Here is a 15,563-nt window from a genome sequence, read left to right on the forward strand (position 1 = left end):
ATAATAATCCTCGGGTTCTCTAGCTTACTGTACTGTGAAATTAGGTGTTCATAAGTTTGGGCAAGAGGCTGGACAGGATGAGTTTCAGAGGTCCGTTCCAGTCTCAACCATTCTGTGATTCTGTGTAGATTGCACCTCAGTTTTATCTGTACCAAATCATCATGTGTGGCTGAGCATTTTGGTGGTCAGAAGACATCAGAAGACATCCTATATCTTACTAAGTAGTTGTTGAGCATCTTTACATTTCTTTATTGTACTGGTTCTAGTTCTCTTCTGATAATATTGAAGTTTTCTGTCTTAGGGTTGCTACAGATTTTTCTTGTAATATTATAAATGATAGAGTAACTCAAGAATTAGGCTTGGTATGTGCTCCTAATAGTAATATATATGGCAATCCTCTTCCAGAAAAAATACCAGACTCTTTCTTAATCTCTCTCTCATGGATTTCAAGTCCACGAAATGCTATATTTTAATACTTCAGTAATATTTATGCCACTTGCTTTTCTAAGTATGTGTTTGGGGGGTGGGCTCACTTTCTATAGTGTATGAAATATTGCATTTATATTATTTTTGAAGTATTGATTCATTATTATTATGTCTATTCATCTATATTGATGTTTCATTCGCAGTGTCTTCTTTTCAGAGAAAATAGCCAGTTTCCTAGTGGAGTATCTTGTAATATCTCAAGGTTTTGTGTATTTCCTTTTTATTCTATGTTACAGCAGCATTTTTTGTGTTCCTTCATTTACTGCTTCATTCAGTGCCTTACAAAGACTCATGATTAAACTTCAGCTTTACTTCTAGATTTCCGTACGTTTACTTAACAGTTCCCTTGAGTTGTACTGGAATGCTTGATCTGTGACCTGCAGATCAATCAGGCAGTGCAGACCTCATTCTTCTAGAGAGTGTAGGCCAGAGGAACTGTTGGGTCAGCATCCTCGTCCTGGCTGCTAACCTTTATTCACCACTAGCCCACCACATTTAATATGCACATTATGTTCATTTCTCAATAGAGACATCATGTGTGCCATTTGTGTACACAATGATTTTGATGAACAGGCACAATTGGTCCATGATGAGGCCACAGAACAAAACATTTTAGCAGCCTGTCCCATCTGTCACCCAGTGTTGTATCTGGAAATTCTGAGGAGAGCAGTCATATGCAGAATCTGCTGTCCAGCACCATTTCCAATGATTCTACAGATGTAAAGAACCTGATGAATAGGTAAAAAATAACATCTGTTGGTCACTGTAAGTGGGCACTGTAGCAGTTGGTGCTGTTCTAGTGGTACAAATTTGCTTCTCTGTATCTCTGAAAAGAAGCAGGAATTTAAGAGTAACATAGTTAAAGCATAAAACTCATTAACCTTTTTCCAAGCCAAGTTTTTAATTTATGTAAATTTGTGGGTCTTTGCAGCCTGAAATCCTCAGTGGGTAGATCTGTTTTGTCCTTGTGGCTCTATTGGAAAGAATTCACTAGAATTTGTAATGGTTTAGTGCAAACCATGGTTGCTGTTACTGGAGTCTGTCCTCAAACTCAATACCATGACATTTGATGCACTTTGATGCTTTTACTTAAATGATGGAAATAAATGACTGTTCTAAATACTGGCAGAGTACAACTTGTAGTAATGTGAGTGTAAGTAAAAATAGCAGTATAACCAAAAATCATGGTAAATAAGTCAATACTATCAAGGATCAAAGTAAGTAGCTGTGTAAACCCATGTAACTTGACAGCTACTGGCCTCATAGTAGTCTTACATCAGCAGTAACTTGTTTGCTTTCTTGGCAGAATCAAAAATGAAGAGCAGCTCATTGTATATGTTCTGTAAGATTTCCCTGGAGTTAAGTGGTAATTTGACTCTTTACTCACTTTTAAGCTATAGTATGTTTTTCATGGGATATTTGCACATAAAGGGGAGTGCAGGGGAAGGGGATAGAAGGAAAGAGAAGGAAACATTCTTTGTATGTGTCCCTTTTTTTAATTCAACAATAAGATTATATTTTCAGTTCAGCAGGAACTGTTAAATAGCTGCTTAACTTGAAAGGAACCTTAATTTAGGTATAGTAAATTTGGCTGTCTTACTGTTCTTTTTATTCTGGTGCTTTGCAATTTTGTGTTCTAGGGGGACATAGATTAACTATAGCTCAAAATACTTGAGCAACCATTAAAGGTATTTTTTAAAGTATCAAAAAGAGCAGGAGTTTATAGCTATTAGTGCAAAAAGAAGTGTAAGTGCATAACTGATTGTGACTGACAGGCCGTAGGTAGAAAACACCTGAATTTATAAAATTCACGGGGGGGGGGGGATAGACCTCTCTATTTGCCAGGAATTCGTAGTCTGTAGCTCCAATATCAGATTTAGCTTGGGGTGAGTTGGTTTGTTCACTTGTTTTTTAAAAGCTTCGGTGGGCATTCAGACAAATTATATGTATGAATGAGTTTGAATTTCTCCCCGAATCTGATCCTGGGATACATTAAAAAAACCCCACCACAACCAACAACCCGCTCCCCTTCCAACTCAACAACAAAAATACAAAAACCCACCAACCTCAAACCCTTTCCAAAAACAAACAAACAAACCAAACTTGAATAGAGAAACTGTAGAACTTTAATTATATTTGGATGGGGGAAGCCTTTATTTCAAAATCAATCTTAAGTACAACCAGGAGTAAACACTCAGATTTGTTAATGACTTGGTACAGAAAATAAATGGTTTGGTACCACTCCACAAATCAGTCCTCTTGCAGTTCACATGCTACTAATAAATTACTTTTTCCACCTTGGGGGGGCAGAAGTTTCTTGGGATATAAAGCTTTTACTGTGCTTTATTTTTTTCCATTAAAAAAACACCCCAAACAAACCTTTAGTTCATAGTGTCTCTGTCTTTAGTTTCCCCTTTTTCTTAGTGTATTATTATTTGAAAAACATGATACATAAATAAGAATTTTCTTTTCCTGAGATACTTTAAAGGCATGAACAGAATTCCTAGATGATGACCTCAACATTATGAATGCTTATATAGATTGTATTTCAACACTGATGAAGAGGCTTGATGGAGTTGACTTGCAAGAAGAATAAAATTCACCATTAAAATGGACTTGTAGTACCATCCTTTGAGCATTTTTTTCACTTCTAGACATTATTTGAAGAGCAATAAATCTAATCCCCAGTTAAAAAAAAAGGCTATGCTGTTATTGGTATTTGGAGGCATGCTTTTCACAGGTGTAAAAGGTTTGCAGGCAGTCCTGAGACTGAAGCTCTGTTCTACCTGCGCTTTAATGGATCTAGAGCTGTCTTTACTGGGTGGCCACTGGTGCACTGATATGGGTATGAATGAGTATAACTACTTCAGGCAAGGTCCACCTGCTGAGCAATAATCTCAGTTTGAAAGAGTGGACTTCTGGAAGTCTTTTCGTTGGTCTTGTGGACCAGTGAAGTTGTGCTGCCTCTTTTTAACATTTATCTCCTGGCTGATGAAAGCACAGCCTGTTTTGTTGTCCTCGTGCAGGGAGTTCATCCAGACAATGCAAAATGATGTGTGCTGCCTATCATTGTGGTGATGGGTTAATCAGCAACATGTGCTTATAGTATTTTTCTGTGGAAGTTTTTCACTGGCTGGTGAAAAGTCATGAATGATCTTTGGGACTGAAAAGGTTGTGAGCAGGATCTCATGTTTGTTTCAGCAGTGAATGCATGCTCTGTTGTATTGTGCTAAGAGAACAGAGAACATGCATTGCAGTTGAGACTAGACCTCCCCTCACCCCTCCAATAAAAAAAAGATGTGGCAGGTTTGGGAGATCCCAGTCTGCGTCACTGTACTGCCTTGTCTGAATGAGGAGCTCAGGCTGTGGTCTGGCACAAAGGTTTTCATGGTGTGTTCTTTCATTCTGCTGTTACTGCAGGCTTGTGGAAGCTAATGCTGAGAACTAAGTGTGGTATTAGAAGTCTAGAGATCTGCGTATACAGTAGAGACCTCTCAGGGATCCACAGATTTTAGAAGTTGAAAATCACCTGGTTTTTTTCCACATCTCAACTTATGCCTTAGTAACTAGAATATTAAATGGCCTCCTAGGTGCTCAGGATGTTCTTTTTAATTTCTTAGAGGTTGTGTGCTCATCCCAGTGAAGAATGGGAAGAGCTTTGATACTGAAAAATTTTCACAAAGCTGAAAAACCATTAACTGTCCAACACTGACTCAGTATGCAAAATTATTCTTAGGAATGTGTTATGTTATGACTACAAAAAAAATAATTAGTAGTGAATTCTCCTATTACACAGGTGTAATCCTATGTATGCCATGTAACCACATCTGTTCTGTGTTGGTTTTGTCAATTAATCAAATGTGAGAACTGCTCTACACTGATACCTTTTGTTTGAAATATGCCTCATTTGTTTCATAAATTTATCCTATCTGGGAACCAGAAACCAACATGAAAAAATTCAAATTTGGTGACTCCTTAAAAGAAGAAAAAGATGTAGTCGTTAGAAAATAAATGTTTACCCTTTTATTTTCAGGTCAGAAGACTTGTCTCCACTTACATGGTATCTTTCCTTACCTCTATGTACCATATGATGGTTTTGGACAGCATCCAGAATACCATCTTCGTCAAGTGGCATTCAGCATTGACAGAGCCCTTAATGTGGCTTTAGGCAATCCATCTTCTACTGTTCAGCATGTTTTCAAAGTGTCATTAGTATCTGGAATGTAAGTATGACCTGTTAGGATTTTTGGTTATTTGTTTTGAAATGTTTTGCAGTTGTACTACATTCAAGCACTTACTTTGCACTTGGGTGACTGCAGTGCCACTCCTTTTTCTTTCCCCTCATGTATGTCTTCATACAGGCCTGTACAACTTTAAGTAACTTTTCTCACTTGCTTTGACTTTAACATAGTCAACAGGTTTTCCCAAAAAACCCCGCTTGACACAACCTTTTTTACCTAAGTTTGTATCCTAATTTTTCCAAATCTGTTGGTTTTAGCTCTGCTGTTGCACTAGTACTTTCCAGCCACAATTTTCTACCTTTCTGGATTATTCTAGGTTCCCCAAGAGCAGGCATGCCTTGCAGAAGACTGACTCTAGGTCTCCTTTTGTTTTTTATCTAAAATGGCCTCCACAGTTCAGGTCATGTTTATGCATCTGATTCTTCCAGCAGTACAGGCCATGAAGTGGAGGCTCTTAAACATTCATTTCTTTATCTACCAGGCTGACTGTTGTGTTTTATGTGGTATAGCTTCTGCTGCTGCTGGAACTACATGCTATTATTGACCTTTAACATTTTAAGGATTCTCTTAGTTAATTTTTATGTATCTTGCATAATCAAGGGCTGAAAAAATATGTCGAATCATAGCAAATAATAGGAAACTGTCTTGGAGGAACACGAGTAGTCTATACATTTATGCAATTTTTCATCTTCAAAGCAATGTAAATGCTAATTTTCAGTACTGTGCAGCACTATCTTATTTTTTTTCTTGCACTTCTGAAATATATTTTTTCTAATTGTTAAGAGTCGGAAGATAATATTTCTGGTCCCAGCCAGTTTTAGTGGCTTCTAGATATTGGTAGTAAAGTGGCTGCAATAAGGTGTTTTTATTTTCAATCAGAACTTTCCACTATTTTTACAGTAACAGGTAAGATAACCCCCCAAATTCCTTAATTTTGTTCTTTTTGTGGGAACTATGTAAATGGTAGTATAGCTGTTCATCTCAATAGTGAAAGCTGGGCAGAGTAAACTGTTGAAGACAATCTTTACTTGAATCAATGAGAAAATAACAGGTAGAAATTAGGAGAACCTGCCTGTTTTTCACCTCCCTTGTCTTAGAGCTTCAAAACAGCCATTACTGAAAGTCAGATGCTCATTGCCTCAAAGCAGCATAGGAGAGAGTGTTTCAGGTATTTTGCTTGTGCAAGAGCCTAACTGAAATATATCTTCATCTTTACCTGGGTAGATAGACATGTTTATGTAGTGACACAGATCTATTCTCACCTGAGACAAATTCTGCTCAGAGATATAGTATCTCTGTGATAAGAAGCCTATCTTGGAGACCTTCTGCATTAGCAGAAAGATTTGTTTTGTGTTAAAAGTGTTTGTTAAACCTCTGTAAGTTTTATATAAAATTTTTGTTGCATTAATTTCCAAACATAGTGGAGATCCAAGAATAAAAAAAAGGCAAAATATTCTGTCCTTGTCTGTTGTGAAGGTGTTCATAGCTAACCTTGAAAGTGTTGTAAATTTTGTCCTCCTTGCTGCCATGTCAATGTGAGGATGGGCCATTATAGCTTAATGTATATAACCTGTCATTAGGTTTATACTATCTCTATAAGAGAGAGAATGAATCATATACAAGATATGATCTTTTCAGCTTAGCAGCTTTAAATTTGTTCTTTCAATGTAGCTCGGTTTTAACATCAGAAACAAATTTTTTATCAGTTCAGTCTAACTCTTGGCCATACTAAATGCATGCATGCATGTTTAACCATATTAAAGGTAGCAGTAGTTGTGAGGTTCTGTTGAGTTTGTGTTTTATTTAGGGCTGAAATCCCTCTTACTACTGAACTTCATTTCATTTGACTTAGCAGGTAAACGTCCACTCTAAAATTTTTTGAAATAATATTTTTGATGAAGACATTTATTTTGTTTGTAGAGGTAACAAGTAAATTTATGCTTTCCTGAATTTCTGTTGACTTTGGTTGTGATTACTGCAAACTGTTGACTTCTTGCATTCACCCAACACATTGAATTATGGCCTGTTTCCTTAATGTGCTGTTTTACAAGCATGTTAGATTAAATTAGAATTCTAGATGCTGAAAAGTCAGTAATTCAGTCAAGTTATACCAGAATTAATGTTGCCTGTTCAGCCTCAGTTTAGTCTTGACATATTCATTGTTCTGTGTATTCTTTAATTGCATTCTCAAATCCTGTTTTCTTCAGGATTCATGCCTCATTTAGTGCACAAGGTGATTAGTAATCACTGAAAATGGGCAACTATTCACTCTTCTAAGCCATTTGCATTGTTCAGTTATTTATGTTATACAACTGGTATTTACTCATTTACACCTGATCTGCAGGATTAATGTCCTTAAGGACTTTGTTGCAACATGTGTCAGAAAGTGTGAAGGCTGTTTTTGAAGCAGTCCATCTTCTTAAAAGTACTGTTATGATGGTGTGCCATCAGTGTGTTTTCATGTGGGGAAAGTTAAAAACTATGTTAAGCCATAAGTGCCTTCTAATTTTTTTATATATTTTTGCATGTATAGCCCCTATTCTTTTTATCCTTATACAGAATCATAATGTTCCCCTTTGGCCTGATGTGGAAATTTTCATTCTCTGGTTTATCTTCTATTTTTTGCCCCCTGGAATTTAATACTCTTTATAGTAAAATGTGTTTGAATAACTAGCTAGTTTCTTACTTTTATTTCTTTCTCTCCAGGCCTTTTTATGGTTACCATGAAAAGGAGAGACAGTTTATGAAGATTTATCTTTACAATCCTGCAATGGTAAAAAGGTAAAGATGTGGAGATACAAAGTTGTGTCTGATTTCCTTATATCTTGAATTAAAAAGTCAGTTTTGAAACAAGATTCACCAATAGCTTAACAAAGTAAAAGTTACAGAATTATTGTCCCAAGATTTCAAGACACTTTAGACATTGCTAATTTTAAACACATCAGTAACCTTTTTAAAGCAGTAGCATGTTAGGAAAGCAAGACCAAAACATACTTGCCTTTAGTTGTCTTGTGTTAACTGTAATTCTTGAACACTTGGAGAAATTTGCATCTGGTTACTTTTTCTGCAACTCTTGAGGAAAGCTGTGTAGCCATCTTTCATATATTATGAAGTAAATTTGGATATTTCTTAAAAGGTTTATGATTCCAGCGACAATTATTAAATGTAAGATACATTTGGAAAACTGAATAGCTTTTGTTATTAGATGGTTTGTCTGTTTCTCAGTACTGTTCTGTTAAATGAAAGCAGCGTCGATCTCAGTCTTACTATCACCGTAGTTACAGTACATTCAGGAACAAATAAGGAGGAATTATTTCTCAAGCATAAACTGAAACCCCTAGTACCCGCTGGAACTTTTTTTAAAAGGTCTAATACATGATCATAAGATAGGATTATCTGATTTTTCTTCTAGGCTAGTGGAATTTTGCATGATTTAAGATTTCTGTCTTAATGTAATCTATATGTATAGCTGACATGACAGTTTTTAAATTTGGAGCTTCTTGTGATGAATTGCTCCTATCCAAATAAGCACTGACAATTCACTTAAATTATTCCTTTGGTTTTTGTTGTAGAAAACTTTATTTTTAATCCCAGTTTGTTGCATTTAGAAATGCTTAGTGCTTTTCTTTGATTTGTAGATATATACTATTAGTTTGAGATAAACTTATCACACCAATTCATAATTAATCCAAATACTTGCAGTTATTTTTTAATGTGTAGCTGTTTAAAAGAGAGGATTTGTCATGCTTCTAGGGAGTAGTTAAAATACTGTTTCTGAGTGTACAGTATGTAGCTTTAAAACCAAGCAGGATGTCATCATATACTTGTCAAGGAGAACTAGAAAGACTTTTGAAGTTATTACTGGTGTGTATGCACACATCTGCCACAGTTACTTTGTGGAAAAGATTTCCATGGCCTACAGTGGCTTTGGATCAGTTGCAGGAACAGTGCAGGATGTTTTTTTTGGAGAGTTTCATGCTTTTTAGGCTGAAGGATTCAAGGCTCCTTTGTAACTAACACCCAAATATTCTATCTATATTAGCAGAGATCATTTTTGTGCATCTCTTAGCATGAAAACACAGTTCCGAAGTTACAAATACAACTAAGGCACAATTTTAAAAAGTCTTTTATATTTTGATAAAATAAAGTGTCATTATTGTTGTTCTGGAATAATTTTTTGTTTATGTCCTAATTTATCTTTAATTTTAGAGTTTGTGAGCTTCTGCAAGGTGGAGCCATAATGAACAAATCTTACCAGCCTCATGAAGCCCATATTCCCTACCTCCTTCAACTCTTCATAGACTACAACTTATATGGAATGAATTTAATAAACCTGGCTGCTGTCAAATTCAGAAAGGCAAGGAGAAAAAGTAAGGTGTTTATTTCTTAAGACCAAATTGTTTTGAAGGCTAAAAGCTACCATTTTGAACAAAATGTCACTAGCTGTCGGACTTTTGCTGTAGTTCGGCTGAATGTATATAGTGTTGTTTCCCTAAAGTTTGCTTTCTGTGTGAAAACAAAGTCCCTGTGTGTCATTTTTCCTTTTTGTCCCTGTGTGTGGGATTGAGGAAGAGCCTGCTTCCTGAAATAAGGAGAAACACATGTTCAGTCAGCAGTGCAGCTGTGACTATACCTCTTTTCAAGTTAGAAGATTAGGAATTGTTGTTATTTGGTTGAAGAATTGACATGGAAGATAGCATACTAATACTGTTGCTTAATTTTTTTATGTTTGTTTCTGATCCTTATGTCAGTCCAAATTATTTTTTTTGCTGCAGTAGTGTCTGTGCAAAATTATGGCTAATCATTATGCTCTGATGACAAGCAATGTTTTTAATCAAAGTGCTTGTGTTTGTGCTAAGGCTGTTTGCTCTAAGGTGAAATTTGAAGTATTAACATCTGAGCAAAGGAAGTATTTTTAAAAAGTAGTTTGGCATTTTGAATGTACACACTGACACAAAAATTAAGTTTGGTAAGAATGTCCCTAATGTTATCTAAATGCTTCATTATAAAGGAGACAACAGCAGGAAAGCCATGTCTTTCATACTTAAAATTTAATAAAATAAGGATTGTTTAGATCATAGCTGTTCTTACAGCTAATGCAGAAGTTGAAAAGAATGGTAAAGTATCTTCCTGTAAAAATGCTAAGCAATAATCGTACTGACTTTAATTTTGTTTCATTATTACAGCAGTAGACTAATGCATGGAGTTTTATAATTAATTCTCATTTAAAGGAAAATACTCTTCATGCACACCAATAGGCCACACTTTTTGCTGGTGTCAGAACTGTAGGAAGACAAAAGGTCAGCCATGGACAAGAGCATCTTCAGGATTTTCAGTCCTGAGGAAGTATAGTTAGGTACCTTTTGTCTTCCAAGTGTCCAAAGCAGCCATCTGGAAACATTCAATGTGATTATATCCAATAGTTGTTTCCATTCTTTTTCTATAGCTATTTTTCCTCTCTTTCAGATGTTAGATTAAGGACATAGGCTATTTTTATTCTCCTTCATCATTCATTTAAGGATGAGACAACCTAAATCTTGAATGGGAACAAGAGGGTGAAAGAGGAGCATGGGCTGAGACGAGTGGACTTCAACTATTCTTGTAGGGAAGAACCCAATGGGATAAAGGGAAGACAATGATGGCCTTGTTTGGCTTGATCAGATAATGGCTGCAGTGCTCCTAGCAACATTCATACCGCTCTGCATGGCTCCACATCACACATCCATAAGTAGCCAGCCTCGGTCTGCTGGACAGGCACAGGATCACTATCTACTGCTCCTGGCACAGCAGCTGAGCAACAAATGGTTTGTCCCTGGTACAACCTTACAGAGGCACTGCTGTCCTTGTACAGCAACCCTTTCTAAGCTCAGACCTATTGGACAGGTGTACAAGGCACAACCTCTGCTTACAACTGACACACTTACTTGCCTGTTCCACAGCGTCTGTGTCTTGGGAGTATGCATTCATTTCAGTCAAGTATAGTTGTGTTATGCAGGCCAGGCCAAACATCGTTGTTTAGACAGCAGTAAAAGCCTTTGCCTAAGATGTGCAGCAAACACTTATTTTACTTCCCTTGCAGATGATGATCTAAAATTTGGTTTGGCAAGTAGTAGAAAATTCAGTAATAGATCTGTTTGTAAATATAAGTAAGCAGCCTCAGGAGCCTATTTCCAGTGGTATTTTTCTCACTGAGATAAGTAGACTATTTTGAAGGCTGAGAGAGGCCAGCAGGCAAATTTGTTGGTTGCAGGAATATTCTGCCTTCATCAACCTGTATCCAGAAGATGCAGGAGTTCATTTTCTCAAGTCCTTGTCTTTATGGACAGTGATGAAGGCTGCAAGTTTGTTCATGCACCACATGCCACTCATGGCTAGGCTTTGCGAACGAAGATTTGGGAAGGACTCTACCCACATTTGCTACAAGTGCGCTGGTGGCTAAAAAGGCCAATGCGACAAGTCCAGTTGCAAAAAGCACAGCAGAAAGACTCCTTAGGTGGTATTGACAAGACATGGTTCTTTCTACATTGTCTTTTCTCCTCGAGAGTGATCCTACGTGCGTTCTCAAAAGAAGCAGCAGGATTATAGATAGTGTGTCTCCAGACCTCCCAATTGGAGGCCAGAGTAGACCAGTGATGATGATTGATATGGCTAAGGCTGAGATGTTGTTTCAGGGAGTCCTTGTATCTCCTCTTCAGGGCTCCTCTCTTGCAGCAGCCGGTGGCAAGTTCACCATAAAGCAAGATCTTAGGGAGGAGGTGGTCTTTCATCCTGGAGACGTGTCCTGCCCATCGCAGCTGTGTTCTCAGCAACATGACCTCAATACTTGTGACTGCTGCTTGTTCAAGAACAGACGTATTAGTCACATAATCTGACCAGTGGATGTTTAGGATTGTACGGAGGCAGTGTTGCTGGAAGTCGCAGGTAGTGGCCGTAGATGACCCATGATTCGGACCCATATAAAAGAGTAGACAGCACAATGGCTCTGTAAACACTGATCTTTGTACTTTTCTTCAGGTGTTTATTTTGCCAAACTCTTTTATGGCCTTTGCTAGCCTGTTGTCTATCTCTTTGTCAGTCTTACCGTCTGAGGAGATGATGCTTTCCAGGTAATTAAACTGCTGGAGTGATTTGAGCTCTGATTTGCCAATGGTGATGTGGGGATGATGGAAGACTTCCTGAGGTGCAGGTTGATAGAAATCTGTCTTCTTCAAGCTGACTTCCAACCCAAAAAGCTCAGCAACCTCTGCAAAGCAGGATGTTAAACACTGCAGAGCTGCTTCTGTGTGGGCCACAAGGGTGGCGTCATCAGCATAAAGCAGCTCCCGGACAAGATGATTTAAGGTCTTGGTGTGGGCCTTCAGGCGCCGTAGGTTAAATAGGCTTCCATCGGTACGATATCGGATGTAGGTACCATTTTCTTCGTCGAGGTCTGCTGTGGCCCTTTGGAGCATCATGCTGAAAAAAACGCAGCCTTGTTTCACACTGTTGGTTATTTGAAAGGGCTCAGAAAGTGCATCGCCATATCTGACTTGGCCGTGCTGATCCTCATGAAGTAAGGTGATCATTTTAAGGAACTTGGGGGGACATCCTAAACGTTCCAAAATCTACCACAGACCTTTTCTGCTCACAGTATCAAAAGCTTTGGTGAGATCAACAAGGGTTACATAGAGTCCTTTGTTCTGTTCCCTACACTTCTCTTGCAGTTGACTGAGAACAAATACCATGTCTGTGGTACTCCTACTGTGTTTAAAGATCTTTATATCAAGAAAAGGGGAATATTGAGTATCCTTAAATCTCTATCCCTATGAGTAACTCTACTGAAGAAACAAACTGATACAGGAATTTGAGACTTGATTTTTAGAAGTATACGAAAATATGGTTCATGGGGAAGAAAGGGAATAATGCACTAAAAATGCTCTGGTGTGGTATTTGAAATACATATAAATTTGAAAAATAATAGTATATATTTTGTCAGTTGGCCTATAAACTTGCACAACTGCTGTGGGATGTATTTTCCTTTAAAATATACAACTATTTAACCCTGTTTTGTCAACTCAGAATAATCAAGTTGCAGATGAAAAATAACAAGAGATGTTTCTATACCTAGTAAGCTTGCATCTTAATAGGGAGAATTAGCTGATGTGCCACACAGTAAAAACATGACTGTGTTTCTTCCTGGACCAGCTCTGCCTAGGGACAGATCATCACTTTGGGATAGCACAGACGTGAAGCTATGCTAGGTTTGAGCTGAATCTGTGCAAATGGGATCAGATACGTTGTGTTGTCTTCCTGGAATCACTTGCTTAAGCATCACAGTGCATTAGATGTTAACAGTGCTGGTGTGGCTGAAATGTGAGTTAGTTCCTGCATAAGCACAGGCGTGTCTCTTCACCACACTTGAGTGCCACATATCCCATGTGTGTTTAGTGTCTGTGTACCATGTCAGTGCACTTAAGAGTCTGATGCGGAGGCAGGGTTTGCAGGAACTAGTCTGGGTGCAGTAAGCTTGGTCTGGAACGTATTTAATTAAGCCTGCTTGCTTCTGTTTGTAGCTTCTAAGGTGTTTTGGCATGGTATTTACCAGCTGCTTCCGTAGTAATTGTAGTACTCAGGGCTTTTTGCTATATGACATATCCCTACCCAGCTAGTCCAAGTAGTAGAATTCACATTGGCAAGAGTATTATGAAATTTATAGAATAAAAATACATGTTCTAATAAATATTCACTTAATGAAGACCTCTGAGAACTGAGTTGTTTAGTTAGTGTATCTTTAACAAATGTAAAAGTGTTTGCTGTGGCTGAAAGGTAAATTTAGTTCCAAAAAACTGCTAGTGTGTGACATCAACATAGCTGAGAAAATTCAAGGTTCAATCTGGTCTTTTGGATAGAAGTAAGAGACTAAGTAATTTTCAAAGTCTTCTCCCATTCCGCCTCCCTCCATTCCTGAGCTTTGTGATTTCTTGTGCCATATCCTGTGTATGTTGTCTTTCCTTTCTCTGAAGACTGAAGGTTCAGGCAGAGATTGAAGGGAGGTAGTAAATCTTCAGAGTAGACTTCTCCAGCATGACTTTGTAGCACATTTCCTTACACAGAGACCTCTGAGCAAACTTAGATGGTGTTTTCTTTATTTGTAGATCAGACATCTGCCTTCATTGCAGGTTTCCACTTATTGCTACAACCACTGCATCTGGAATATATTGTATATTCCCTTTCAGCTCACAAGTAAGAGGGAGGAAAAGTGTGAAGTAGAATTTAGTGTTTTCTTTGGCTTCTAATTTCCATTGGGTTCTGACTCAGCACTTGGGAATTCTGAAGTTTACATCAGAATCTGTACAATTTATTTTGAAACTTGTACAAATAGAAAAAGATTGAATTTAGGTTAAGATATGACTAGAGCACAACAAATTTAATCCTAGTAATATCAGTGTGTTAGGAATGTGTTTTTCTTTTTATATGTATCTGCATGTTAGAAAGAAAGATCATTTATATGATTGTGTAGTAATTTGTGAAGATGATATCATGCAGTGCTATTTATTCTTTAGGAACATCTGTACTGGTAATATTAAATAATAAATGCAGTTATATAATGATATGTTTAAAAATATTTCCACATTAAATGAATTAATTTCTCATTCTACTTTTTTTTTCTAGGTGATACATCAGGTGTAAGTAAGCATCATAGAATTCATTTGCCAGAAAATTCAAGCCATGTATCTTTCATTGAATGGGAAGAAGATGAAATACCAAGGTCAGCATGCCAATTTTTTTTAATCTGTGCTGTATTTTGTTATATACATCAACTTGTATGTAATACAGGATTCCAGTCTCATTTAAAGGACCCTTATATGTTCAAAAAAGGTGCTGATATGACACAAATTATCATTATTTAGTTTCTTGGTATAGTTTTGGTCATCTGACACTTTCTGGTGTATGGTTGGAAAAATCCAACCAGGACATAACAATGGGAATATATGTGGCAAATTCAACTTTTTGATTTTTGGAAGATAAGTTTCTAGCTAATGACTTCTGATTAAGAGCCAAGGGAGTTTAGTAGTTATAGAGAATAGTTACACATCAGTTCACAGATTCTGGTTTTGTAATCACTCTTAAGTAACATGACCTCACTGATGAGACCGCACCTCAAATCCTGTGTTCAGTTCTCGGCCCTGCCTACAGGAAAGACACTGAGGTGCTTGAAAGTGTCCAGAGAAGGGTAACGAAGCTGGGGAAGGGTCTGAAGCACAAGGCTCATGAGGAGCAACTGAGGGAGCTGGAGTTGTTTAGCCTGGAGAAAAGAAGGCTCAGGGTAGAACTTTATCACTCTCGAAAACTATCTGAAATGTGGTTGTAGTCAGGCGAGGGTCAGTCTTTTCTCCCAGGTAACAAGTGGCAGGGCAAAAGAAAATGGCCTTGAGTTGTGCCAGGGAAGGTTTAGATTGAATATTAGGAGAAATTTTATTCGCTGAAAGGGTAGTCAGGCGTTGGAATAGGCTACCTAGGAAGTGGTGGAATTGCCATCTGTAGAAGTATTCAAAAAAACATGTGGTTCTGGCACTTGGGGATATGGTTTAGCACTGCTAGATTAACAGTTGGACTTGATGAGTTGGGGAGGGGAGAGAAACTGACAGTATCTGGAACTACTTTGATTTGTACAGTTTATCCATAGCAAGTTCCTTCTTTAAGCTGCTTCCTGATGTTTGACAGGTCCTTCTGTCATCTAGTGGTCTTCTCAGTCTTAGGGTGGTTCCTGTCATTCTGCTCCAAAATGCTTATCAGGCTCAATATTCCCTGTTTCCCGCTAGTGTTGTGTTCTGGGAACATTTGCTTCTCCAGTAG

At 37.6% G+C, this 15,563-nt stretch overlaps 1 protein-coding gene across 1 annotated transcript in view; it reads left to right on the plus strand.

The window, feature by feature from the left end:
* REV3L (REV3 like, DNA directed polymerase zeta catalytic subunit) overlaps window positions 1–15,563 on the plus strand; it is a 124,280-nt gene that overhangs the window by 41,912 nt on the left and 66,805 nt on the right. The window contains exons 2-5 of the mRNA XM_051792085.1: window positions 4,520–4,709; window positions 7,434–7,508; window positions 8,937–9,097; window positions 14,379–14,475. Of these exons, the coding sequence (XP_051648045.1) occupies window positions 4,520–4,709; window positions 7,434–7,508; window positions 8,937–9,097; window positions 14,379–14,475 (523 nt within the window). The remainder of the gene's footprint in view (window positions 1–4,519; window positions 4,710–7,433; window positions 7,509–8,936; window positions 9,098–14,378; window positions 14,476–15,563) is intronic.

The sequence above is a fragment of the Manacus candei genome, unplaced genomic scaffold, assembly GCF_025592945.1.
Source record: "Manacus candei isolate 608988 ecotype Guabito, Panama unplaced genomic scaffold, ASM2559294v1 h1tg000034l, whole genome shotgun sequence".
In the NCBI taxonomy this organism is placed as follows: Eukaryota; Metazoa; Chordata; class Aves; order Passeriformes; family Pipridae; genus Manacus; species Manacus candei.